The 26,312-nt window shown below is 41.3% G+C and overlaps 2 protein-coding genes and 1 pseudogene across 3 annotated transcripts; all 3 read right to left on the bottom strand.

The window, feature by feature from the left end:
* Positions 1-3,037: 3,037 nt before the first annotated feature.
* Positions 3,038-10,319, bottom strand: LOC117814687 (E3 ubiquitin-protein ligase TRIM21-like). Its single transcript, XM_034686154.1, has 2 exons — positions 10,175-10,319; positions 3,038-5,551 (listed from the first exon to the last, which is right to left on the bottom strand). The coding sequence occupies exon 2, from the start codon at positions 5,540-5,542 to the stop codon at positions 3,905-3,907; it is 1,638 nt and encodes a 545-aa protein (XP_034542045.1). The 5' UTR covers positions 5,543-5,551; positions 10,175-10,319; the 3' UTR covers positions 3,038-3,904.
* Positions 10,320-11,916: 1,597 nt separating this feature from the next.
* LOC117814069 lies at positions 11,917-25,589 on the bottom strand (annotated as a pseudogene).
* LOC117814693 lies at positions 13,054-19,418 on the bottom strand. Of its 2 annotated transcripts, none has more exons than XM_034686161.1 (6): positions 19,274-19,418; positions 17,570-17,702; positions 16,145-16,380; positions 14,949-16,025; positions 14,678-14,865; positions 13,054-14,228 (listed from the first exon to the last, which is right to left on the bottom strand). In XM_034686161.1, exons 3-5 carry the CDS (start codon positions 16,353-16,355, stop codon positions 14,708-14,710), a joined length of 1,446 nt encoding a protein of 481 aa, XP_034542052.1. In that variant the 5' UTR covers positions 16,356-16,380; positions 17,570-17,702; positions 19,274-19,418; the 3' UTR covers positions 13,054-14,228; positions 14,678-14,707. The 2 variants fall into 2 exon arrangements, with proteins under 2 accessions (XP_034542052.1, XP_034542051.1); XM_034686160.1 differs by having other exon boundaries at positions 14,678-14,846.
* Positions 25,590-26,312: the final 723 nt, after the last annotated feature.

Genomic DNA, 26,312 nt, shown 5'->3' with positions numbered 1-26,312 from the left:
TCAAGAGATGGGGAGATGGAACAGCCATCCACATGGAGGAGGAGATCTCCAACCTTCCTGAGCAGTGGCTTGGGGGCCACAACCACGAGCTCCGTCTTTGTACTGTTGAGTTTGAGGAGTTTAGATGTCCTCGAGGATTTTATGGCGTGAAGGCAGTTGACCAGAGACTGAGGGGGAAGCTGGGCGGATGGTGAGGTGCTGAGGTAGAGCTGAGTATCATCAGCGTAACAGTGGAAATTGAGACTGAAGTGCCGAATGATCTGACCGAGTGGGAGCATGTAGATGGTGAAGAGTAGGGGACCGAGCACAGAGCCTTGGGGGACACCATGGTTGACAGGGGCCGGGGGGGAGGATGAGCCGTTGATGCTGACAAACTGAGTCCTGTGGGAAAGATATGATTGGAACCATGAAAGAGCTGTACCTGTGATGCCGAGATTGTCTGATAGGCATTTCAGAAGGACTGTGTGGGAAACTGTGTCAAAGGCAGCAGAAAGGTCGAGGAGGATGAGTATACTGATGTGTCCGGAGTCTGCAGCGAGGAGGAGGAGGTCGTTGGTGATCTTGATGAGGACGGTCTCTGTGCTGTGGTGTGGTCTGTAGGGTGACTGTAGTGGTTCATAGAGCTCATGGTTGGACAGATGTTGATGTAGCTGGGCGGCCACTGCTCTTTCCAGGGTTTCACTGAGGAAAGGAAGGTTGGAGATCGGCCTGTAGTTGTTCAGCTCCTCAGGGTCCAGACCAGGCTTCTTAAGGATGGGAGTTATGGAGGCAGTTTTGAACCGAGAGGGAACTATTCCAGAAGCCAGAGAGGAGTTGATGATGTCCGTAATGATGGGGCAGAGGGTGGGAAGACAGGCCTTGACCAGCACCGTGGGCATAGGGTCAAGGGAGCAGGTGGAGGCTTTAGCTCTGGGAACCAGCTTCGAGACCAGTGAAGCATCGACTGGGGAGAAGGAGGAGAGAGAGCATTGGGAGTGGAGGGCTGTGGCTGGGAGCATGTCATCCGGTGTCATGGATACGTGAGAAGGGGAGGGGCCAGGCGCCAGGAGTTGATGATGGATAGAATTTACCTTGGCTTGGAAAAAGTCAAGGAACTTTGAGCAGAGGTCAGGAGCATCGGCAGTGAGGGAGGGAGCAAGTGGGAGGAGAAGTCGGTGTATGGTTGAGAATAAAGATCTGGGTTGATTTTGTTGTGAGGCAATGAGGGTGGAGTAATAGGAGGTCTTGGTCTTGGAGAGTGCCTCCTTGTAGGACCTCACATGGTCAGCAAAGGCCAAACTTTACTGACTTTTCATTCTTCATATTTAAGAACATATACTCAGAAAACAAGAAGTCTGTCAGATGAATGAACATACTGTATGTTTTCATAAACAGGCTGCTACATGTGTGGAAAGGTCACTATACATCATCCCACTTATCACTCTTATTATCAGACTGATGTCCTCTAAAGCCTGAGACAGAAAGGACAGATGGAGAGAGAGACAGCACATCACTGGGGTTATCAAGTGGGCTCCTCTCTTCACTGATGTTTCCTTTAGTCCGGCCCACGACACCTCAGAGAGTCCTCCATCGAGTCCTCCCGCTGTCAGCTCTATAAGATAAGATACTCATTTATCCGTCCCATCACGGGGAAATTCATGGAGTTACAGCAGCAAACAAGAAGGTGTAGAGTACAAGAATTTAACTAGAATGTATATAGGAAAGAAATGTCCATCAAAGACGACAGCTTGGCCATAATTCTCCTGTCAGCCACCACCTCCACAGGGTCCAGGACTGAGCTGGCCTTCTTCACCAGTGTGTTCAGTCCCGCTCTCCTGTATCCTGTCCGCCCACAGCAGGTGAAATCCTTCCAATGTGGGGTTCATGTCCGGTGTTAGCTCTGTTAGCATGATGCTACTCTGCCAGTATTCCCTCTGGTGCTGGGTTAGCTCGTCCACCTTATCGTAGATAGATCTTACATTCCCCATAGCGGCGGGTGGAGGGACAGGTCCATGTCGTCTTTTCTTAGCTTGCACCTCAGTACCAGCACGCCATCCTTGACAAACACATGAAACCACAGAGGAAGCACGCGCGTGTGCAGGAACAGCTGAAGTGAATCAGCTTCATTAGAAAGAGAGAAACTGGTGTGAGTTAAAGCAGAGGAGATGGAGGCAGGTCGCCACCTAGCGGACAAACACTGAAACTGCACACAAGAAGCTGCAAAAGTGTTAGTGTTAGAACAACTCTTTCCAGCTTTCTCACTGATCAACAGGCGGAGTTGAATACTTGATTCTGATTGGTCTAAACCCCTTGACAACGGTTATTAACTCCTATTAGCTCACACACATCCCATTAGATCAATACGCAGTGAGGAGATTTGGAACATTTCATCTCCACCTGTTGACACTGTGGCAATAATATTTTCATGCTTAACAACATGGATGTTTTTTTAACATTTCATCTGATGCTGCAATCCAGGCCCGCTCACCCTGTCAGGTGTCATGAATGGAAAAACTGGAAGTGCAGATTTAAAATAAAAGGTTTTAATAAACAAAACTTACTAAAAACGTCAAAGAGTCAAATCCAGATAAAACACAGGAGAGACAATGATCCAACACAGGACGGGGGAAACAGAGGAACTGAACACACACAGTGATTAACACAGGTGTGGACACAGGACACAGGTGAGACTAATCAGGCTCATCAAAAAAGGAGGGAAACACACAAGGACAGGAAGTAACACTAAACTGGAAACACAGGGAGCAAGAACTACAAAATAAAACAGGAAACACAAGAAAATACAACAAGAGACGAGGATCACTAAACACACAAGAGGGAGACGAAGGATAACTAATACAGAACAAACACAGGGAGGAACCAAGGCATGAAACACAAGGACAACACTAAACTAACATCAAGTCATGACATCAGGATTCTAACTCACATAATCACCAACTCACTGAACATTATCCCTGACTGAAGAACTAAAGAACCAAACCAGACTCAGAGAAAACTTCACTTTAGTTTATTTGAAATATCAAGAAAAGAAAATGACTTTTTCATTCACACTGTTCATCAGTAACATGTCCCAGAATTCAACACTTCTCATAAAACACTCCACTATTAATTGTGACTATTACATGAAAGCAGAATGAGATTTTGTTGTTGAAGAAAACACAGCAGGGGGCGCCAAACCCACACAAACAGAAAGGTTCTCACAGGAGCTCGTTTGTTGTCTTTGCTCAATGAAAGAAGAACAAAGAACCTGATCAGACGCAACAGAAATTCACAGAAATCAAGAATACAAAATGACTTTGTTCAGACACACTGTTCATCAGTAATATGTCCCAGAATTCAACACTTCTCATCAAAAGATCCATCTGACACACGGACATTTAGGAAAAGTTACACAGAGGAAAATGTGGATTTTTGACACTGCATTGAATTGTGCTAAAAATCAAAAAGAACAATTAAAGAGACTTTTCAAATCTCTGATTTATTCTTATTATTGTTGATAATCCCTGATTAAAAGTGACTTCAAAGTCATATTTACAGATTCTATTTACAAAAACAATCCTTTATATGTCAAGAAGAGGTGTAACTGTGGTCATGGTCACCTGAAATCTTGTGCATGTCACCTCCTCTACAGTAAACAGCACGCTGCTGTTAACACCAACTCTCTGCAGACGCTCACAATTTGACTCTAACAGTTATAAAACTCAGATTATAATTTTAATCTCATGCAAGAAATGTTTGTCTTCAAGGAGTGAGCATGCTGTCAGCAGGATGAAACACATCAAGGGTCATATTCAGGAACTAAAGGACACCTTAAAGGCCTTAAAGACATTTGTGATGATGGACACCTCTTCAGGTGTTCTCTTTGACATCAACCTTTCTCTGAAACTCAGTGGTTGCTCTCCTCAGTTTAGTTGACAGGAGAGATGATCAGAGGAGCAGAGTTTTTACCTCCATCATTAGGACAGGGACCAAAGTATGGGTAGAGTTTCTCAGTGAAGGAGCGGCCAGTGAAGGAGTAGATCAGAGCTGCAGCATCAACGTCATAAAAGGAGACCAGACCCTCCTCATAGTCCACAAACACCCCCACCTTCTCAGGATCAGACTGCAGAGAGAGACGGACTCTAGGGTCAGCAAGAGCTTTGTACTCATTTTCATTCCTCAAATATATCGTCCAGAAACCTTTCTCAGGACTCAGTGTGATTAGTCCCTTCCTGTTGATCGACTCTCTGACCACTCCTAAAGCCCACCCAGTCTTCCCTTTAACCTGAACCTCAAAGTAAAATCTGCCTGAAGAGAAACTCTGCTTTGATAAGACACAGGGACAAGGATCAAATCTCTCTGGATTGTTTGGGAGATTCTTCACTTCATCACTGTCATGAACTTGTTTTCCATCATCAGACAGGATGAGATCAGGATGTGCTGTATCAGGATCAAGAGTCAGATCCACCTCATACTGCTGGACTCTCTTCAGCTCGGCCTCAGAGATCAGCTTCTTCATCTGTTCACTGAGCGTCTCCTCCAGCTGCTTCACAGCTCTCACCACAGTCCCCTCATATGAAGGTGGATGGACTCTGACTCCAGTCCAGTTCTTGGTGGGTGGAGCAGCGTTCAGGGCCGTGATGTTTTGGAGGAGGTGGAGGTGGTCTTCAGAGCGTGAGAGCTTCTTCACTTCAGAGCTTCTCTTCTCCAGCTCAGAGATTTCCTGTTGCAGCTCTTTGATGAAGCCTTCAGCCTGTTCCTCCGTCTCTCTCTGCTTCTCTTTGATCGTGTCCGTCAGATTATTTAGGCGTCTCTCAACAGTCTCCATCAGAGCGCTGAAGACCTGAACACCTTCTGCCATCTCTCTGTCTGCATTCTTCTTGCTGAGCTCCACTGACTGTTTGAACTCTTCAAGCTTCAGTCGTCTCTTCTGGATCATCTTCTGAATTTCAGCCTCTGTCTTCCCCAGCTCGGCCTTCTTTCCTTCATATTCTTCTCTCAGAGGAACAACATCATGAGTCTTGTGGTCTAAGATAGTGCACATCATGCAGACACACATCTGGTCGTTCTTACAGAACAGCTCCAGCAGTTTGTCGTGCTTCTCACACATCCTGCCTTCCAGGTTCTCCACAGGGTCGATCAGCTGATGTCTCTTCAGACCTGTCATTGTCAGGTGAGGCTCCAGGTGAGTCTCACAGTAAGAAACCAGACACACCAGGCAGGACTTCAGGGCCTTCAGTTTGGTTCCAGTGCAGACGTCACAGGGAACTTCTCCTGGTTTGGAAACTTGTTGCTCTGAGCTGCTGCTGCTGGCTTCCTGTTGAGCTTCCTGTCTGAACTGAGCAGCCATCTCAGAGATGAAGGTGTTGACCTTCAGCTCAGGTCTTGTTTTAAAAACCTCTTTACAGTTTGGACACTGACACGAGACATTAACATCCCAGTGTTCAGTGATGCAGCTTTTACAGAAGTTGTGTCCACATGATAAGGTGACAGGATCAGTGAACACATCCAGACAGATGGAGCACAGGAACTGATCTTCAGTCAGCAGACAGCTGGCAGCAGACATTTCTACAACCTGAGGACAAAAAGAGAGGAAGAATAAAACAAAGTATGAGAAGTGGAACATAGAAAGTGTCACCATTACAGGATATCATCAACAAGTCACAGACTTAAATAGTAAACGGACTAAAAACTAGCCGATCACTCATTCCTGTTCTACATATCCCGTTAATACGGCTCGTCTACGTCTAAGTGTAAACGTTTTCAAAGCAACTAAAGCAACAATGATCACAGCTCGGTCTGATGTGTCATTTCAAAATAAAAGACACTTGAAATGTAGCATAATTGCAATAATTTGGGATATTTTCAAAGGGAGATTATTTTAAAAAATCCCAGTTTCCACTGACTAACTTCAGTTCAGACTAATAATGGAAAATATTCCAAAATTATTGCTACTTTTCCAAATTTCAAGTGTCTTTTATTTTGAAATGACAGATCAGATCTTCCTGTGATTGGCAGGATTACATCATGAGGTTGTCCACTATTAGGCTGTCTCCGAAACGGCCTCCTACATACTACTTACTAATGTAGTAGGCAGAAGGTATTGCCTACTACATACTGCGTTTGAATTTAGTCTGTAGTTTGACTGTTCTGTTTGATGTGTGTTGAAGTACGCTGGGTCACACGTCATTAGATTTCCGGGTTTGGAAAGTGGAAGTAAACAACGGCGAAGCCGATAGAGAAACTGCTTCTTTAGCATCACTTATGATTTAAAAAGTTAGGAAGTGGTTTATATGTAATTCAATAACCTTCACAGCACCCAAAAAAAAACGGATTTCCTCCCGTCAAAAAAGAAGGAAAAAGAAAGAGCGGAACAAGCGCAGTGCATTGTGGGAAACAGGACGTGAGGCAGATTGGTCCAATCAAAGACCGTAAATAAAAGTGGACAGCGTTGCTCCGCCTCTTCCCGTTGTACGGTTCTGAAGCCAAAAAATCCCTCTCCTGGGCGCCGCCATTGTGCAGCCAGAGCCTGTGAAGCCACTGTAATAAGCTCCGCCCTACAGCGTGACGTCACAAGACGCTGTGAGTCCTGAAGTTTCCCTCCACGGCGGCTGTGAATCAAAGTTAACAGGAAGTAAAACCCTGTTTTTTAAACTCTAATAACTAACGAAAAAGAAACTTTTCAGGAAAAAGAGGCCTTGAACACAAAACAGTCAGATACTAACTACATATCACCACAGCATACGGACAGGAGAAACATTCGTACCACGTGTATTTATTTTTTAAAGTTTGACTGCTCCCCCATTCAAATGAATGGAGGAGACGGATTTTTTGACCTATACTGCAGCCAGCCACCAGGGGGCAGACACACTGCTGAAAGCCTCACCACCAGGGGAGGATCCAGCTCCCTTGGTGTGGAAGGGGATATAGTAGGGGGCCTGTGCCCCAGTAGAGCTTTATGCCTAGCAACGCCCCTGGTAGAAACACTTGTTATATTTCCTGTCAGGTTAATAAAGTTTCATATGAGGCTGATCATTAATGAGCACGGGGTTTTAAAAGAGTTGCATGGTTTCTATTTTCCTGTAACTTAATACATAATTTAATAATGAGGCATTTTACCGGTGAATGGATCTGTGATGCTTCAGGACAGAATAAACAGAGAGCAGATTCTCTTCTTCTGCAGGTGTTTGTTAAACAGGTAAACACAGAGACAGAGCTCTGTTACTGTTTATATGGATCAGAGTTATGACAGTGAACATGTGTGCAGACACAAACAGCTGTTAGTGACGTCATCACAAACCGACGTCTCATTCCTCTTAATGCAGACAGAAGCTGTGTCTCAATTCAGGGTCTGCATCCTCCGGAGGCTGCATTTTGAAGGCCGATTACGTCACAACGCTGCACGAAGGCTGTCCCATTTCGAAGGCTCCTTCAAATGCAGCCGGATGCAGCCCACAAATGCGGCCTTCTTTTCCCTCTTCTTGAAGGACACATCGCTACTATCCTTCGCGGCCCCATATATCCCAAGATCCTTTGCGCCGCTGCTCATTCATGAAAATTACTATTCAATATGGCGGCACCTAGCGGGGAAGAGAGAGACGGAGTGGAATTCACTTTTAAATGTAAGTATTTGGGTTTTACTCTTTTGAACATCCAACGCCAGATATGTGAAGTTTCAAGGGACCTTAAAACCTTAATATTTCTGTTGAAATATGCGACGTTAGTAATCCTAACATGTAGCCACGGGACTAGACTGTTAATACTTCATATTACATATAAATGGACTAAGATGACTGACTTTAGATGAGGTTGTGAGCCCTGCGTTATTTCCAGACTGTACAACTGTAAAGTCTAGTTAAACGTTTGCATTGAATACAGAGCTGACTTCAGGATTATTATAATTTTTATTATTAAAGTTTTTTCGCCATATAAGAATCCTTGTGTCTGTTGACATGACAAAACATGCTTTACATTTCTTTTGTTTTTTAGGGAGCAAGGATCAAACAGGATCAAACCAAGAGATTCATAACACTGAGGGATCAGAACGATCATTACGGGTGTTAAACATTCAGCCACTGTTAGATGGAGGTAAGTCAATAATTATGGTAACACTTTATAATAATGGAACAGTTTTCTTAGTGAAATAATGCTGAAGTCATGTTGAAGTAATGCATGACTCATGATAAATTTCTGTATGAATTAATAATGACTTCCTGTTGTTCACCATGAACTAATGATCCTGTCTGACTTCATGTAATGACAACGTGTTTAATACATCATTAGTGAAGGTATGGTAGTTAACAGTTACTTCATACATCAGTTCAGATCTGACCAAATTTGCTGGACATACCAGGTTTTATTTTAGGATTATTGCATATGAACAGCCTCTCAGGCTGAATTTTAAAATGTTATATTTCTGAGAACATACTGAATGGTGTGTGTATATATACATATATATATGTATGTATATATACAGTGTTTACACACATATGTGTGTTTATTTAACAACTTGTGTCTTGGCCAGCAGGCCAAAACAAATGGGACAACCTGAAAATAAAATATGTATACAGACATGGATGATGATATTGAAGCTACTATGTTTTTTAAGATGTTTTGTTTTTCAGAGCTGGCAAAATGAAAATCAGCAGAACACTTCTGAAAAGGTGTTTGACAACATTCACATCACATAGTCATATTTTCAAATCTCCTGTCAGCTTTTAGCACTGACTTAATGTAGCATCTACGTACAAATGACAGTTTGCTGCCGCCCCCCATCAAAAAGTTACCCAAAAACTTGTGTGACGTGTGTTCCCTGACCAGCTTGCCACTGGGCCTAATAACTTTTCTAGGGGAAACCCTGATATTTGTTTTACTGTATTTGTTTTTACCCATGCAAGTTAATAAACACTGCTGAAAATTACTGCTGTTGACGTGATTTATTTGTACACAAGATTGTTTACCTGTTTATGTGTAAAAATTACAATATTGTTACGTTTCAGAGACAAAAAGGGACTGAATTTTTTATTTTATTAAAGAAGAGTTTTTATTATTGTCTCCGCTCCTGGTGGAGGGGGTCCAGCAGCACTGCCAGAGACTCTCTGCTCAGCCTGAAGTCTGGCCTGGTGTCACCCTGGCCAAAGAATGTGTCCAATATAGGAACAGCCAGGTTGATCCTGCAGTCCAGGTGTCTGGTCTGGATTAGGAAAAGAGAAGAAAAACAGAAGAAAATGGTTAATTAAAGAATAGCTTCATAACTTAAGTTAATAAATTAATTCTAGTTAATTTTAGAGCTTTGATAGATAATGCTAAATCTGTCTATCTATCCACTTACAGTCAATCTAGTCTTCTCAATGTGGTTTTGATGATTCATGACACATTTTAATATTAAATTAAGGTCAGGGTCACTTAACTATGAATCAATTGTCAAAGTTAAACCATATACCAATCTATAGTTTTTATGCCTAGCTTTAATGTCTCTTCACGGTAATTAACGTAATGTATAGGTATATTAATTACTCCTGACTGTTAACTAGCTAATGATAATATTACTGTTAACTAGGTAATGATAATATTACTGTTAACTAGCTAATGATAATATTACTGTGGGTTTAAAGAACAGATTTACCTCTCTACGGTCCTCTCTCAGCCGGAGATACACCAGCCGACGGAGGCGTTTCTCCTCTTCTTCCAGCATAAAATTGAAAATAAATAAATAAAGGTAACAGCTCTGGCTCCATAAATTATCTTCTCTTCTCTTCTTTCTTTCTGTCTGTCTTCCTTTCTCTCTCTCTCCTTTCGCGAGCCTGGACGGCAGAAACCTTGACGTAAAGGTAAGGGCGTGAACAATCCTCCGAAGGCCAGACCGTCTCATTTCACAACAGTTAATGCGGCCCTCGAACGGGCCTCCGAAGGACTCACCTCCACAGACCGCGTAGGCTGCGTCCTCCAAAGGATGCAGACCCTGAATTGAGACACAGCTACAGAGGGAGAGCCAACTCACCACACCTATGAGGACGTTCACCTCATACACAACCTCTTTATTCTGGTTTATAAATACTTGATTTTAAATCTTCTTCTTTTTAAAGGCTCTACTCCTCGTCGTCTAGTGTCGAGTTGAACAGACGGGGAGGGAGCAGCTTCTTGTTTCCTCTTAAATGTTCAGTCAGTACATTTAGTCTTTGTAGGTCAGTGTACTCACCGCTGATGGACACAGATTCTGCTGTTCAGTTGAGAAAAACTCCAAGACTTTGCTTGAATTTGTCTTTAGAGAGAAACAGGGAGACTTTCCTCGACCGCAGCTCTGCTCACACTCAGACTAACTTTCACTTTCATCTCAGGAAAAGTGGCGTTCAAGCCCCTCCTCCTCCAGTGACGTCACTCAGGCCTCGTGGGAGCACACCTTGACGTGGCTTTGATCTAAGAAGAGTCTTTACTGACTTTTCATTCTTCATATTTAAGAACATATAATTATACTCAGAAAACAAGAAGTCTGTCAGATGAATGAACATACTGTATGTTTTCATAAACAGGCTGCTACATGTGTGGGAAGGTCACTATACATCATCCCTCTTATTACCTGGCTACCAACCACAGACACAAACAAGCTGACACTACAATTCAATTTAAAGCTGTTTTTATTGATTTAAATAGGATTTATCTAAACAGATCAAAAAGATTGATTTTCTCTCTTTTCTTTTCTTTTAATTGTATTTAAATAAAGTACGAGTGCATCTCAACAATTCTAAATGTTGTGAAAATAAACAATATTGTCCATCAGTCATTTAAGAAAGTGAAAATGTAACATATTGTCGTCTCATTAGACATCAAGTGAAATGTTTTAAGAGTTAAATCTATTTTGACTTTGATAATTTTGGCCTACAGCTAAAAAAACATCAAAATCTTGTTTCCAGTTTCTCATTTTGAGCTCGTATGAAAAAAAGAGAACCATCTCACTATATTCTAACTTTGTTAAATACACTCCTTTATACTATATAGAGAATATATTTGAATATTGTCTAAAGCATCTTACAATAAAACAATCAATCTGAGAATAAACGATCAAAATGACTCAAAATAGAAAAACTTGCTGAAAATGTCTTTTATTGATTTATTTGTAATTTTCCACGGCAAAGATTCTTGATGAGTGATAGACTCCACTATTAATTGTGACTATTACATGAAAGCAGAATGAGATTTTGTTGTTGAAGAAAACACAGCAGGGGGCGCCAAACCCACACAAACAGAAAGGTTCTCACAGGAGCTCGTTTGTTGTCTTTGCTCAATGAAAGAAGAACAAAGAACCTGATCAGACGCAACAGAAATTCACAGAAATCAAGAAAACAAAATGACCTTTTTTCAGACACACTGTTCATCAGTAATATGTCCCAGAATTCAACACTTCTCATCAAAAGATCCATCTGACACACGGACATTTAGGAAAAGTTACACAGAGGAAAATGTGGATTTTTGACACTGCATTGAATTGTGCTAAAAATCAAAAAGAACAATTAAAGAGACTTTTCAAATCTCTGATTTATTCTGATTATTATTGATAATCCCTGATTAAAGTGACTTCAAAGTCATATTTACAGATTCTATTTACAAAAACAATCCTTTATATGTCAAGAAGAGGTGTAACTGTGGTCATGGTCACCTGAAATCTTGTGCATGTCACCTCCTCTACAGTAAACAGCACGCTGCTGTTAACACCAACTCTCTGCAGACGCTCACAATTTGACTCTAACAGTTATAAAACTCAGATTATAATTTTAATCTCATGCAAGAAATGTTTGTCTTCAAGGAGTGAGCATGCTGTCAGCAGGATGAAACACATCAAGGGTCATATTCAGGAACTAAAGGACACCTTAAAGGCCTTAAAGACATTTGTGATGATGGACACCTCTTCAGGTGTTCTCTTTGACATCAACCTTTCTCTGAAACTCAGTGGTTGCTCTCCTCAGTTTAGTTGACAGGAGAGATGATCAGAGGAGCAGAGTTTTTACCTCCATAATTAGGACAGGGACTAAAGTATGGGTAGAGTTTCTCAGTGAAGGAGCAGCCAGTGAAGGAGTAGATCAGAGCTGCAGCATCAACGTCATAAAAGGAGACCAGACCCTCCTCATAGTCCACAAACACCCCCACCTTCTCAGGATCAGACTGCAGAGAGAGATCGACTGAAGGGTCATCAAGAGCTTTGTACTCATTTTTATTCCTCAACCACATCGTCCAGAAACCATTCTGAGGACTCAGTGTGATTAGTCCCTTCCTGTTGATCGACTCTCTGACCACTCCTAAATCCCACTCAGTCTTCCCTTTAACCTGAACCTCGAAGTAAAATCTGCCTGAAGAGAAACTCTGCTTTGATAAGACACAGGGACAAGGATCAAATCTCTCTGGATTGTTTGGGAGATTCTTCACTTCATCACTGTGATGAACTTGTTTTCCATCATCAGACAGGATGAGATCAGGATATGCTGTATCAGGATCAAGAGTCAGATCCACCTCATACTGCTGGACTCTCTTCAGCTGAGCCTCAGAGATCAGCTTCTTCATCTGCACTGTAATAAAAAAACTGTTGTTTTTACAGTAAAACGCTGGCAGCTGTGGTTACCAGAGAATTCCTGTAAAAAATACAACAGCACAGTAGATAACTTTACAGACGAAATATGTAAATTGATTTACAGTGAATGAAATTACGTCTGAATCACATTAAAAAACTGTTACGTCTACAAAAAAAATGTGTTAATTTTGCATAACGGTGTTGTATATAAATAGACCATTTCCTGTATTTTTTACATGTAATAATTGCTTATTGTGCATCAATAAATGATAAAATTAACAGGGAAATATCAAACAAAAAACTAATTTGAACTGGTAGAACAACAGCAAAACTTTCCATTTTAAATGGAGCTATTCTGTATATTATACATAAAATTTATTCATAATATGCTGTATTTTTATGTTTTAATAATCAAGTTATTATGTAAAATGTACTTATAAACCTGCAAAATTATTTCTACTACGCCTACACCAAAACATACAAAAATACATCTTGAGAAAAGACAAGAGAGGAAAATATCACTTTAGGGGCATTTATTTAACATCATCGTCAACAGTTGTAAACAACTGGATGCATTTTTTTTCAATGAATACAACATGCAAAGAAGTTCTTTTAACTATGACTGAATCAAGGTAGAAATACTCCAGAAGATTAGCCCCTTTAAATCTGGACATTTAAGTGCCAGGTGCACAACAACAACCCAAACTCTCCCTGTCTGGAATGTTCCACAGTATATGGCATAAAACAATTGGGAGCATTTTTTTTAAACGTATACAACATGCAAAGAACCTACATGTAATGGTTATTTTAACTATGACTGAATCAAGGTAGAAATACTCCAGAAGATTAGCCTCTTTAAATCTGGACATTTAAGTGCCAGGTGCACAACAACAACCCAAACTCTCCCAGTCTGGAATGTTCCACAGTATATGGCATAAAACAATTGGGAGCATTTTTTTTTAAACGTATACAACATGCAAAGAACCTACATGTAATGGTTATTTTAACTATGACTGAATCAAGGTAGAAATACTCCAGAAGATTAGCCTCTTTAAATCTGGACATTTAAGTGCCAGGTGCACAACAACAACCCAAACTCTCCCTGTCTGGAATGTTCCACAGTATATGGCATAAAACAATTGGGAGCATTTTTTTTAAACGTATACAACATGCAAAGAACCTACATGTAATGGTTATTTTAACTATGACTGAATCAAAGTTGAAATAGTCCAGAAGATTAGCCTCTTTAAATCTGGACATTTTTGTCACAAAGTTTAAGTGCCAGGTGCAAAACAACCCAATTCACAACAACAACCCACACTCTCCCTGTCTGGAATGTTCCACAGTATGGCATAAAACTTGACCAAAGTTACAGGTCAGATCTGTTAAACATGTCTGTTTGTTAAGGTATAGAAAAAGTTACATAGTGCACCATTAAGACTTTAAAACAGAAATTACATATTGTGCCTTAATTACCATAATACACATTGTGGATTTAACAAAGCGAAAACACTACCTCTTCTCAAACAAACAGCCAGAGTCCACAGAAAGAGTCCATATTTAGGCTTGACGCCACTCGTGATCGGAGAGTTCCTGTATCAGGCTGAGGACTCGTGGGTTCACGTTGAGACGACGCTTGGAGTTTTTATTCTCTACTTTGGTTCCTTTTTCTGGGTTCATTGAGAAAAAACACCTGTAGAATAAAAGCACATTAAAGCATATTAAGCATTTCTTCTTGTAATTCCTTGCACAAAATCAAATTCTTTTGCACTGGGAAGACTGCTTGTCTCACTGTTAGTACTCCTTCCGTCATTACTTTGATAGTTTGAGAGCTAAAATGTGCTTGCTCTGCGTGTATGTTCGTGTGAGCTAACAGAGTAATATTGACAGATAAAAACAACCAATCACATACAAAAACTTTCCAGACTTTGGATTTTGATTGGATAGGTTTTAGTGATGAATGTAAAAGGCATATTTCGTTTGGTTAAGTTTCATAACTACAACGCCTTCGTTCCTGGAGGAACAATATTTGAATGGACCTGCACCAAAGGGTTACGACCGGGACCTCAGAGCCAGACTCCAGGTCCCAGAGTCCCAGGTCCGAGTCCAGGTCTGAGAAATGAGTAAGCCATGTTTACTCACCTTTGAAGAAACTCCAGAGTTGAAGCCAGCTCAGATGGATAATGGATGTTGAAACAGTAGTAGCTCCCGAACATGAGGCACAATGCAGAAATGAAGGAGGAGATGTTTGTGTTGATAAGGTTCCGATCCAGACTCAGCATGTACCTTGTTGAGGAATAGCAGGACTGTCCTATTAACAAAAAAACAGCCTGGTTATATTAATAAGCGCTGCACTCACATGACAAATTCTATAAACAGTGCAATAAAAAAAAGATATTTGAAACAGACTTACCACAGACAATAACAGCGGGTGTCAGAGGCACTTGCTCCAGTTGGACCTCTTCTGCCAGACATGTATCTTCGACATGGAAGAACATGGACTCCTCCTTCTCATCGAAGTAGCTGAGCAGAAGCAGGAGCATCTGTATCACATCATCTGAGCAGCCACTCTGCTGTCCCCGCATCCTCTGAAGCCTTGCATAATTCTGAAGGAACTTCTTGCTCTTGCTGACACAAACTGTGGTCATGTAGTCGAGAAGCCTTTTTCCCTTCAAATCCAAATTTCGTGTGAATGTCTCTTTGAGGTCAATCCCAGTGAGTTCCTTGAAGTGGACTGACATGCCAAGTTCATCAAACCAAAACGGCCACTCCTCTCTAAGGCATTTGATACTTTTTCCCTGGTTGACATGTTGACGCTGTGTGTAAAAAGTGGACTTCATCAGACATTTTACCTCCTCTGGATTGGCATCAGAGTGTTGGAACATCACCTTGAGTTTTTCCATCTTTTGCTGCTGGCTCTCTTGAGTTTCTTCAAGGGGCAGAAATTTCACATTCCATTTAATGCATCCGTAAGTGTCCTGCATTGCTGCTCTCTCTTCTAATGGGATCTCGTCTGTGTGGTCTGAGTCAGTCTGATGTTTTCTTTTTCTTATTTTGGGTGTTGAAGTGCGCCTCACATTTTCTATTCTGTTCTGCAACTGCTTGACAAGGGAATGGTAGCCTGTTCCGACAACATCGCCCTCTATTACATCTTGTAGGGATTTGGGGTATTTTGCCACCATTTTTTTTGCAACGTCAGTTGAATGCTTTTTACCTACATGAGGGCATTTTTTCATCATCTCAGTCACAACAATCCGGACCATTTGCCTCCTCAGTTTAGGGCCTGGCCTTTTTCCCCTCTCCAAAGAATGCATCACTTCCTCAGGAAATGTACTCCATGGAATTTCAAAGTTGTCTTCCCACTGTGTGTCAAGTCTTGGGCTGCTGGAGGAGGTTGACGATGAACTTCCGGGTGAAACAGAGAGCGATGACAGCAATTGGGTAGGTGAGGATTCCACAGATGATAGTGAGCTGTTCTCAGGAGTTTGGTCTTTAAATTACAAAAAAAAAAAAAAAATGAGATCATGATTCACACAGTACAATATTACAATATGTCCATGTCTGCTTTTGATTTTGAATAGTTGTGTGTTGTGTGGTGTTTTTACTTACATTTCCGTTTCCAAACGGAAAGAAGCTTTCTGGCTTGTACAGGTCTTAATGTTGTCATCAAATCAGCCTCCTTTATGAAGCGTAGATCATCATACGTCTCGACTCCAATGGACTGCAAGTGCTCTTCCAGGATGTTTTTGTTTACTGCTGGAAGTTCTGGTAGGACTTCCATGATGGCGACATCTAGGAAGGTTCGCTCTGAGTCACTCATATTTGCACTGAAGAAGAAATGCCACCTTCAGACAGAACAGAAAAAATATACAGTACATACACTTAACCAAACAGGGACATGCATCAGTTAACACTGTGAGCTTTAATTGGACTTTATTTTGCCACAATACTATGTTTTAGTGGAATGACTTGGTATCCATCAAGAATGTATGATACCAAAGGATAGAAATCGGCCAGGTCATTAATGTTGATACACTGTAACCCAAGACTGTCCGTTGTCACAGAATACAGATGGTATTCTGAGAGGAAGATGCCTTTATGGATATCCATCAAAACATACACAGATGTGTCATTTTGAATCAAGATGAGTAGAAGTTCACCAAACTCCATATACTCATCATTTCTGTACACAAGAAACTGTCCTTTTTTATATGCAGTGCCCTTGTACTGAATGTCTGTGGTAACTGTGGTATCGCTTTCTGAAAAGGCTAACTCCCTGACTGCATGTTTAATAGTGTCACTGTAGAGGTTGGGATAAAACGCACAGCTGTTCTTCACTTGCAGTAGTTTACTGCATTCTTGCCCAGCTAAAAGATATGCCTGATACATCTGATGACGCTCTGACAAAGTTTGACAAATGTTTCTGAAGTTTTTCAAGTGTCTAGCACATCTTTTAAAATAACTGTGCTTACTCTCGAACCTAAGCGTCCATAACCTAATCAATGGACCAAATTTCAAGAACAGTGCTGAATAATGGCGCAAATAGTGGTGCTTGGGTTTTAGTTTAATTTCAGGAAACAACATCTTTCTCAACTCCAAATATTCTTGGATCAAAAAGTCAAGATATGCTATCTGGGACAAGGAAATGTTCTGAGCACAAATAAGATCCACAATGTCTTTTAGCTGAAGAGCTAACTGCCATACTTCATCCTCATGGTCTTGCACTTTGTCACCAATCAAAACTGGTAGCAATCTCAAAAGGTTCCAGTTTTGAATGGCTTGCCCTGATAACTTGGCTCCGTCAGGGTTGACAGCACATGGTTTTGTGAGTGATTCAGATCCTTTGTACTTAAACTGTTTGATGCGCCTGTTTAAGAGTGAGTATGTGAACCATTTTTTCTTTTTTATAATGTTCTTCAGGTACAGTGCTAGATCATATGACAAGACTCCTTCAAAGAGGTCATGACCTAAACAAGGCGGGAGACCAGGCTGGGAAACGTGAAAAGACTCAAGGGTATTAAAGATAGAGTTTACCTTTATTCCTCTGACGCTTTCGAGGTTTTCAGCCTGGAGATCAGCAACAGCCGTGTCATACGTCTCTGGGGTGCGTGGAGGACCACAGGCATTCGGATCAGCCTCAAACTCACTTCTTGTGATTTCACAGTACCTGCAAAAATATTGAGAGCGGCTGAAGTTCTCTGTGAACCCACCTATGCAATGAGAACCCAAGTTATCCCCAGCAATGCAGTAAAGACCCCCTTTTACTGTTTCTCCATCTACATTTATTCCATCTGTCTCCAAGGATTTCAGATCTGCCAACAACTCTGAGAAAACTTTGGCTATTCCAAAACGCTTAAGGTCATTCTCAACACACAACAAGACTAAAAACATATTATCAGTATTTGAACGCAAATGAATGGGTAAATTTGCTAATGAAAGATAGACTGCAAGAACTTTGTGCGTCTTTTTAGCAGAACCCAGGGGATTCACAATTTCAAATGAATCTTGGTACAAAATCAGTTTTAGGCTTTCAGAGTTTTCATTAAAGAACTGGTGAAATTTGAAATTTTGTCCATCATATAAATCCGTAAAAACCTCTACATCTGGATCTCCAAACTGTTGTGACTGTGTATTCCTCCCTAAATGTGACTGTAAAAAGCTCTTCAGAGTTTCTGCCACTGGTATGTAGTAGGCATATTTTTGTGTCATGTTTTCATCCATTCCCAATGCCACTTTTTGGGGTTCCGTGTATTTAAACATTTTTGTGAATGTCTGATTTCTGGAGTATGTTGTTCTTAATTGACCCTGATGACAGGCAGAGAACAAATCTGACTCTTTAATGCAGTCACAGATTTTAGTGACTGCTTCATCTGATAGGCTCATATCATTTTTTAATAAAGAGCTTACTTTAGTTATTGTGTAGGCTTGACCTAACTCGTGCACATTTTGCATTTCCTCAACAATAGTCTGTATAGTAGAGGCAGGAATAAGCAGCTGTCCTTGCAGTTTAAGGTAAAAGAGACACATGTTTCTAAGATAAGACTGACTATCATTCTCTGGCATATCACTGGCTGCACTAGCTGTTGGCATGGCTTCATGTGTGTTTTCTGAATCATCTGTACTGGCAATGACATCTGGGGGCTGAGGGCGAGTTTCCCTGTACATGTCATCAATACTATCAGGGGAGCATGCTTTATGCTTCCTACACATGTGAGAAGTAAATGATGACTTTTTTGTAAACACGTGCTTACAACCATTTACTGGACAAGACACAGACCTGCCCTCTCCAATATGATCATTTAAGTGAGACACTAGCTCTTTCACCGTGTGAAAATGGCGGGCACATAATGAAACTGCACATTTTAAATCCGCAACAACAGCTATAGCAGCTTGCGGTGCAGGTGCATTGTGCACACGATAAAAATGGCCCTTGAAAGCTGAGTAAGTGTTAAATGTTTGACTACAGTTGGCGCCAACACATTTGAAAAGACAACGGGGCTCATTCCTATGCACTCTGCAATGTAGTACATAGCCTCTTAATGTATCCAATTTCTTTTTACAAAAGACAGGTGATCATTTTTAGGATTTCAAGTGTTTGCCTGTGCTTTTCAGCTGAACTTAGTTATCAGGCATTGATCTAGCTAGCTAGCAGCTACTGGTCTTAAATATCAACAGGTGCTAGCTTACACCACATTTTCGTTTGGTCTCGAAAAAAAGTAGGCTAAATGTGAAGCTTACCGTGCAAACTTTCAGTTTTCCGATTGAACAGCAGCAGACCCTCCACAAAACTTGGGTTAAAAAGATTTGTCCTAAAAACTTTTAAAATGACAAAGTGGTCCGAAGATTTCTGCTCTGCTCCCGTGTTCTCTCCACCTAGCGCCGCTCTGGCTCGCTCGTTAATGACGTCAGACGCAGCCGTGCTTCTCCCGCTCCTCCCGCCCTCACGTCATTATCCAATCAGAGACGAGCTTCTGCTGCGCACTTTGAAATTCAAAATTAGGCGACTTCAGTGTACAATGAGAGAGAAGTACAAGTCTGTGGTTAGAGGAAGCACTGTTAGGTTGTTTAGCCTGTGGTAATGACACAATGCTCAAATTATTAATATTATTTTATCAATATAAACCAGTAGGCTAAGTATTACATTAAATTAAATTTTAAAGACTAAAAGAAACATAAAGTATACAAGGATTAGGAGTGAACAGAAGTATTAGGCCTACTTTGCATATATCAATAGTTTTAATTTCTTTTAGCCTACACTCTACAAAAGGCTAGCCTAAATTATAAAAACAATAAGAGGAGGGTTTTAAGAAGGGCCAGGGGCTGGCTTGAGGCCAATGGGGGTGTTGGTGAGAACACAGGGGGTCCAGTCAAAGTTCAAAAGTTCAAAAAGGTTTTTATTCTCAAGGGTTCCACCAGAAGTGTATATGAGCAGGACTTGTGCCCTACAAGTATGTGTGTGTGTGTGGTTTCTGGGAAGCAAGAAAAAAAAATGTAGGCCTACACAATCAGCTCCACAATTCACTGCCACAGTGAATTCAGTTAACATGAAAGCCTTCTAACGGTTCACATGCCAAGGTTCAAAGATCATTACAACCATGCTGCATTCAAACTAAGAATTCCCAGAACAACATATCATGGCCATGATAACTAACATCAGAAGCAACACAGAAAATTAATGGGGAGAGAAAGGGGTGTGGCTCTGGGCTGTAAGGTGAGGAGGGAAACAAAAATTCTTCCAAACAAATGTTATTAATTGTAGCCTATATTTTTATATATGAATAGGCCTATAGGCAACCTCTCAGGTTCACAATGATTTTTTGTGAAAACATTTTTATTACCTCAATTTGCATTGTTTCATCAATCATGTTAAAAGTACAGCATAAACTTGTAAAGTGACTTACCTTTTTTTTTTTGTATTTTTCAAAACAACTGACTAAAACTATAGTTTTTACAATATTTGCATGTCAAATTAACAAAATTGTTTTGTTATGAGTATTACAGTATTTCTCAGTTTTTGTTACCAATATCTGTAATTTTCACAATTAAATTTGAATATAATCACATGTTGTTGTTGTAAATATAACGAAACATTCTGTTTAATAGTTTACAAAAGTTCACTGTGATTTAAACAAAAAATATATGTTTTCAGGTTTACAATACTTTTCTGTAGGGATTTTACATAGTTTTTATGTAAATTTCACGGTCATTTTTTACAGTGTGTTCACTGAGCGTCTCCTCCAGCTGCTTCACAGCTCTCACCACAGTCCCCTCATATGAAGGTGGATGGACTCTGACTCCAGTCCAGTTCTTGGTGGGTGGAGCAGCGTTCAGGGCCGTGATGTTTTGGAGGAGGTGGAGGTGGTCTTCAGAGCGTGAGAGCTTCTTCACTTCAGAGCTTCTCTTCTCCAGCTCAGAGATTTCCTGTTGCAGCTCTTTGATGAAGCCTTCAGCCTGTTCCTCCGTCTCTCTCTGCTTCTCTTTGATCGTGTCCGTCAGATTATTTAGGCGTCTCTCAACAGTCTCCATCAGAGCGCTGAAGACCTGAACACCTTCTGCCATCTCTCTGTCTGCATTCTTCTTGCTGAGCTCCACTGACTGTTTGAACTCTTCAAGCTTCAGTCGTCTCTTCTGGATCATCTGCTGAATTTCAGCCTCTGTCTTCCCCAGCTCGGCCTTCTTTCCTTCATATCCTTCTCTCAGAGGAACAACATCATGTGTCTTGTGGTCTGTAACGCTGCACAGCGCGCAGACACACATCTGGTCGTTCTTACAGAACAGCTCCAGCAGTTTGTCGTGCTTCTCACACATCCTGCCTTCCAGGTTCTCCACAGGGTCGATCAGCTGATGTCTCTTCAGACGTGAAGCTGTCAGGTGAGGCTCCAGGTGAGTCTCACAGTAAGAAACCAGACACACCAGGCAGGACTTCAGGGCCTTCAGTTTGGTTCCAGTGCAGGCATCACAGGGAACTTCTCCTAGTTTGGAAACTTGTTGCTCTGAGCTGCTGCTGCTGGCTTCCTGTTGAGCTTTCTGTCTGAACTGAGCAGCCATCTCAGAGATGAAGGTGTTGACCTTCAGCTCAGGTCTTTTGTAGAAAACCTCTTTACAGTTTGGACAATCATGCGGGACTTTAACATCCCAGTGATTAATGATGCAGCTTTTACAGAAGTTGTGTCCACATGGTGTGCTGACAGGATCAGTGAACACATCCAGACAGATGGAGCACAGGAACTGATCTTCAGTCAGCAGACAGCTGGCAGCAGACATTTCTACAACCTGAGGACAAAAAGAGAGGAAGAATAAAAACAAAGTATGAGAAGTGGAACATAGAAAGTGTCACCATTACAGGATATCATCAACAAGTCACAGACTTAAATAGTAAACGGACTAAAAACTAGCCGATCACTCATTCCTGTTCTACATATCCCGTTAATACGGCTCGTCTACTCATCAACACAAAAGTTAAATCAGTGAAAATTAAACTTGATGCTACAAAATTATGGGGCGCTGTTTGTAAAGTTGTGCACACTGAAAATAACAAAGACTCTCCACATGAAGTGATACAGACTTAGCTTGTCCGTTCCATAGACTGGGTCAGTCTCTGAGTGTTGTTTGGTTCAGTGTGAATTAGTATGGGGTGCCGTTAGTACCAAAATAAGAGCTTCATAAAGCGATACAGATATCCCGACCACATTCTGTCAGCACTGACTCCTTCTAGGTTATAGTCGGACTTCCTGTTGTAAAAATGTTGGAAAGGCAGTTTTGGAGTTCATCAAGAGATTTCACAACGCTCAGAGACAGAACTGACCCAGTCTGTGGAACGGACAAGATAAGTCTGTATCACTTCATGTGGAGAGTCTTTGTTATTTTCAGTGAGCACAACTTTACAAACGGCGCCCCATAATTTTGTGGCATCAGTTTAATTTTCACTGATTTAACTTTTGTGTTGATTGGAAGTTTCTTTGCAGTTGTTTATGAAGCTTTTATTTTGGTATTTCTGCTAGGCGTCAGTGTGAATTTGCATATCAGTTAAATATTTAGGATCAGGAACAACATTTAACATTTAGATTTAACATTTATAATTAACTATCAACATTTAGATTTAACATTAAAAATTTAGATTTAACATTAAAACTTTAGATTTAACATTTAGAATTAACTTTTTAACTTTAGATTGATATTGGACATTTAATATTTATATTTAAAATTAATATCTAGCTTTAACATTTAGATTTAACTATCAACATTTAGAGTAACATTTAGAATTAAAGCCGCAAGCGGCGATGAACGGGCCCTCGCACACCCGCGGCCGCCGCCTACGCGAGCCGCCGCCACATGTAAACCATTGCCTGATATTTGCCATCACACGATGCGAAAGCAAGATCTGAGAGTATATACGGCCTCAGGTGGTGCAAATGTTCCAAGTTTTTGGCAGATTGCCAAGAAAATCTCAAAACTTGACAGTGTGCCACGCCCACAATTTTAGTGTGAACAGAATTCCTTTAACAATAATTTATATTAAAGTCACAAAAATCAATTTTTGGAGGGGTTTTTTTTATGGCCGGCCCAAAAATTTGCCACGCCTACATCTTTTGTCTGAATGGAATGCCTTTACTTTGTATTGATCGTCAATGGGTTTACTGTAGAATGTGCCTAGTTTGGACAGAATTGGAGAAAAACTCTAGGAGTAGCTCTCAAAAGTATGCACCCTTATTTTGCCCTGTTTTTCACATTCAGAGCTGTATGTGCGTTTCATGCCCCGCCTCAACGCATGCCACGCCCACAATTTTTGTCTGAACACAATTCCTTTAACACTAATGTAATCGTCAATATGTCTGCTATACAATGTGCTTTATTTGAATTGAATCGGAGAGAAAAACTCTAGGAGGAGCTCTCAAAAGTATGCACCCTTATTTGGGCGTCATTCAAAGCTGTGTGTGCGTTTGATGCCCCGCTGCGACGGCTGCCACGCCCACATAAAAAAAAAAATAATTGGCTGGATAAATGTTTCTCGAAAAATTGTCTACTATAGGTTGCCCTTGGTTTGGAGTGAATCAAAGAAAATCTGTGGAGCGCAACTACGTTTGAGTGCACCCTTATGCTACCTGCGTTTTTTATGATCAAAGCTAGGTGGCGCTCTTCCTGTTGAGTTTGGGATATGGGTGCAAGAGGCTTTTTTGTGCGGCATGATGTCCTGAATATGCGTACAATTTTTCAGGCATGTAGCTCAAAATAACCCCTATGGGGAGTTGTTTTTGAAACCTGTAGGGGGCACCAGTGAGCACATTTTTTTTCTTTTTTTTGGGAAACCCATAAAATGTCACAATTTTTCCATGGACTGACGAGTGAGTTGAATGTCGTGAAATTACGTGCATATTAAAGTCACAAAAATCTATTTTTCACCGGTGGCCACCGGCGGTGCTCGGGCCCTAATTAGCATTTAGATTTAACATTGATTGTAACTTAAATATATTTTCCACAACAAATTAAATGTGAAGAAAATCACAAATATTTCTCTGAATGTGAAAAAAAGGGACTTGATTCATTTTGGTAGTTCTTCTAGGCGTCAGTGTGAATTTTCGTATTGGTTAAATATTTAGGATCACAGAGCAACATTTAAAATTTAGATTGAATAATTAGATTTAACATTGAACATTTAGATTTAACATTTAGAATTAACATTTAGATCTATATTTAACAATTTATATTTACATCTAAAATTAACATTTAGGTTTAACATTTAGGTTTAACATTTAGATTTAACATTTGAAATTTATATTTATATTTAGCATTTTTTAGCATTTAACATTGATTGTAACTTGAATATATTTTTCACAACAAATTAAATGTGAAGAAAATCACAAATATTTCTCTAAATGTGAAAAAAAGTGACTTTTTTCTTTTTCTTTGAGGTTTTGGAGCTAAATGTGGAGAATTGTTGATGTTATTTTCAGTGAGCACAACTTTACAAACAGCGCCCCATACACAATCACATGAACACAATGGTAGGACTCTTCACACCAGGAGTGTGGGACATAAAGTCCTGCAAGCCAAATCCAGGAGCAGAACCACTTTGATCCAAACTTCTTCTGAAGAACCAAAACAGCAGTCAGGGAGTGATAGCAGGCCACGCAATAACCAGGGCCTGACTGTCCAACACTCATGCAGCACAGCCTCGGAGCATCAGAAGGAGGGCCCCAACCCAACCACCAGAGAACTCTGGATCGGACCAGAACCAGCCTCCAGACCAGAGAACTCTGGACCGGACCAGAACCAGCCTCCAGCCTAGAGAACTCTGGACCGGACCAGAACCAGCCTCCAGCCTAGAGAACTCATGACCGGACCAGAACCAGCCTCCAGCCTAGAGAACTCTGGACCGGACCAGAACCAGCCTCCAGCCTAGAGAACTCTGGACCGGACCAGAACCAGCCTCCAGCCTAGAGAACTCTGGGCCGGACCAGAACCAGCCTCCAGCCTAGAGAACTGCTTCCTAGTGCTCCAGGAGTCACAACAGTTTACACACCAATCGATCCCCTCCTTCCCTCCTTCCCTCCTTCCCTCCTTCCCTCCTTCCAGGCTGCAGACACCCTGAAGGAGCGCGAGAGTGAGGCCCGGACACACACACCTGTATATGTCAGTGCGCGCGACGCCGCCCAGTAATCAACGCTCCTGAAGCTGGCACAGTGCCATGCAGAGACAGGGAGGGAGAGCCAACTCACCACACCTATGAGGACTTTCACCAAATACACAACCACTTTATTAGACTGTGTTCACATAGAAACACTTTATTATCCTATACAAATACTCTATTCTTCTATATTACCACTTAATTCTTGTATATAGATCCTTTATTCTCTAAAATAACAACTTTATTTAACTTGTTTCTTGTTTCCTCTTAAGTGTTCAGTCAGTACATTTAGTCTTTGTAGGTCAGTGTACTCACCGCTGATGGACACAGATTCTGCTGTTCAGTTGAGAAAAACTCCAAGACTTTGCTTGAATTTGTCTTTAGAGAGAAACAGGGAGACTTTCCTCGACCGCAGCTCTGCTCACACTCAGACTAAGTTTCACTCTCATTTCAGGATAGGTGGCATTCCAGTCCCTCCTCCAGTGACGTCTTCAGGCCTCGTTGAAGCACACCTTGACGTGGCTTTGATCTAAGAAGAGTCTTATAATAATAATAATAATAATAATAATAATAATAATAATAATAATAATAACTGATATTAATATAGCACCTTTCAAGAAACCCAAGGTCGCTTCACAGGGTCAGGTAGGGGGTCTGGGGGGTGGGTAGGGATATCTAACGGGGAAAGGCCTTGAGGAAAAGGTGCGTTTTGAATGTCTTCTTAAAAGTGTCCAGGGTTGGGGCGCTGCGGATGTCAGGAGGGAGAGAGTTCCACAGAGTGGGGGCCGCCACACTGAAGGCTCTGTCCCCAAAGGTCCGCAGCTTAGTCCGGGGGATGGAGAGGAGACCCAGGTCCGAAGACCTTAGGTTCCGGGATGGAGTGTGTTGGTGGAGGAGGTCAGCCAGGTATTGGGGGGCGAGGGCATGCAGGGATTTGTAGGTGAGGAGGAGGAGGAGCTTATAGGTGAAGCGGTAATTGACAGGGAGCCAGTGGAGGTGAATGAGAGTGGGGGTGATGTGCTGCCAGGGCTTGGTGTGCGTGAGAACCCTGGCTGCTGAGTTCTGCACGTATTAGAGCCGGTCCATTACTGGGTACCCCGAACAGGACTCCATTGCAGTAATCCAGCTGGGAGGTAATGAAAGCGTGGATGA

This window comes from Notolabrus celidotus, chromosome 6 (genome assembly GCF_009762535.1).
Source record: "Notolabrus celidotus isolate fNotCel1 chromosome 6, fNotCel1.pri, whole genome shotgun sequence".
Classification (NCBI taxonomy): domain Eukaryota; kingdom Metazoa; phylum Chordata; class Actinopteri; order Labriformes; family Labridae; genus Notolabrus; species Notolabrus celidotus.
The sequence above is the reverse complement of the archived record's forward strand: the minus strand, read 5'-3'. Positions and strand labels throughout refer to the sequence as shown.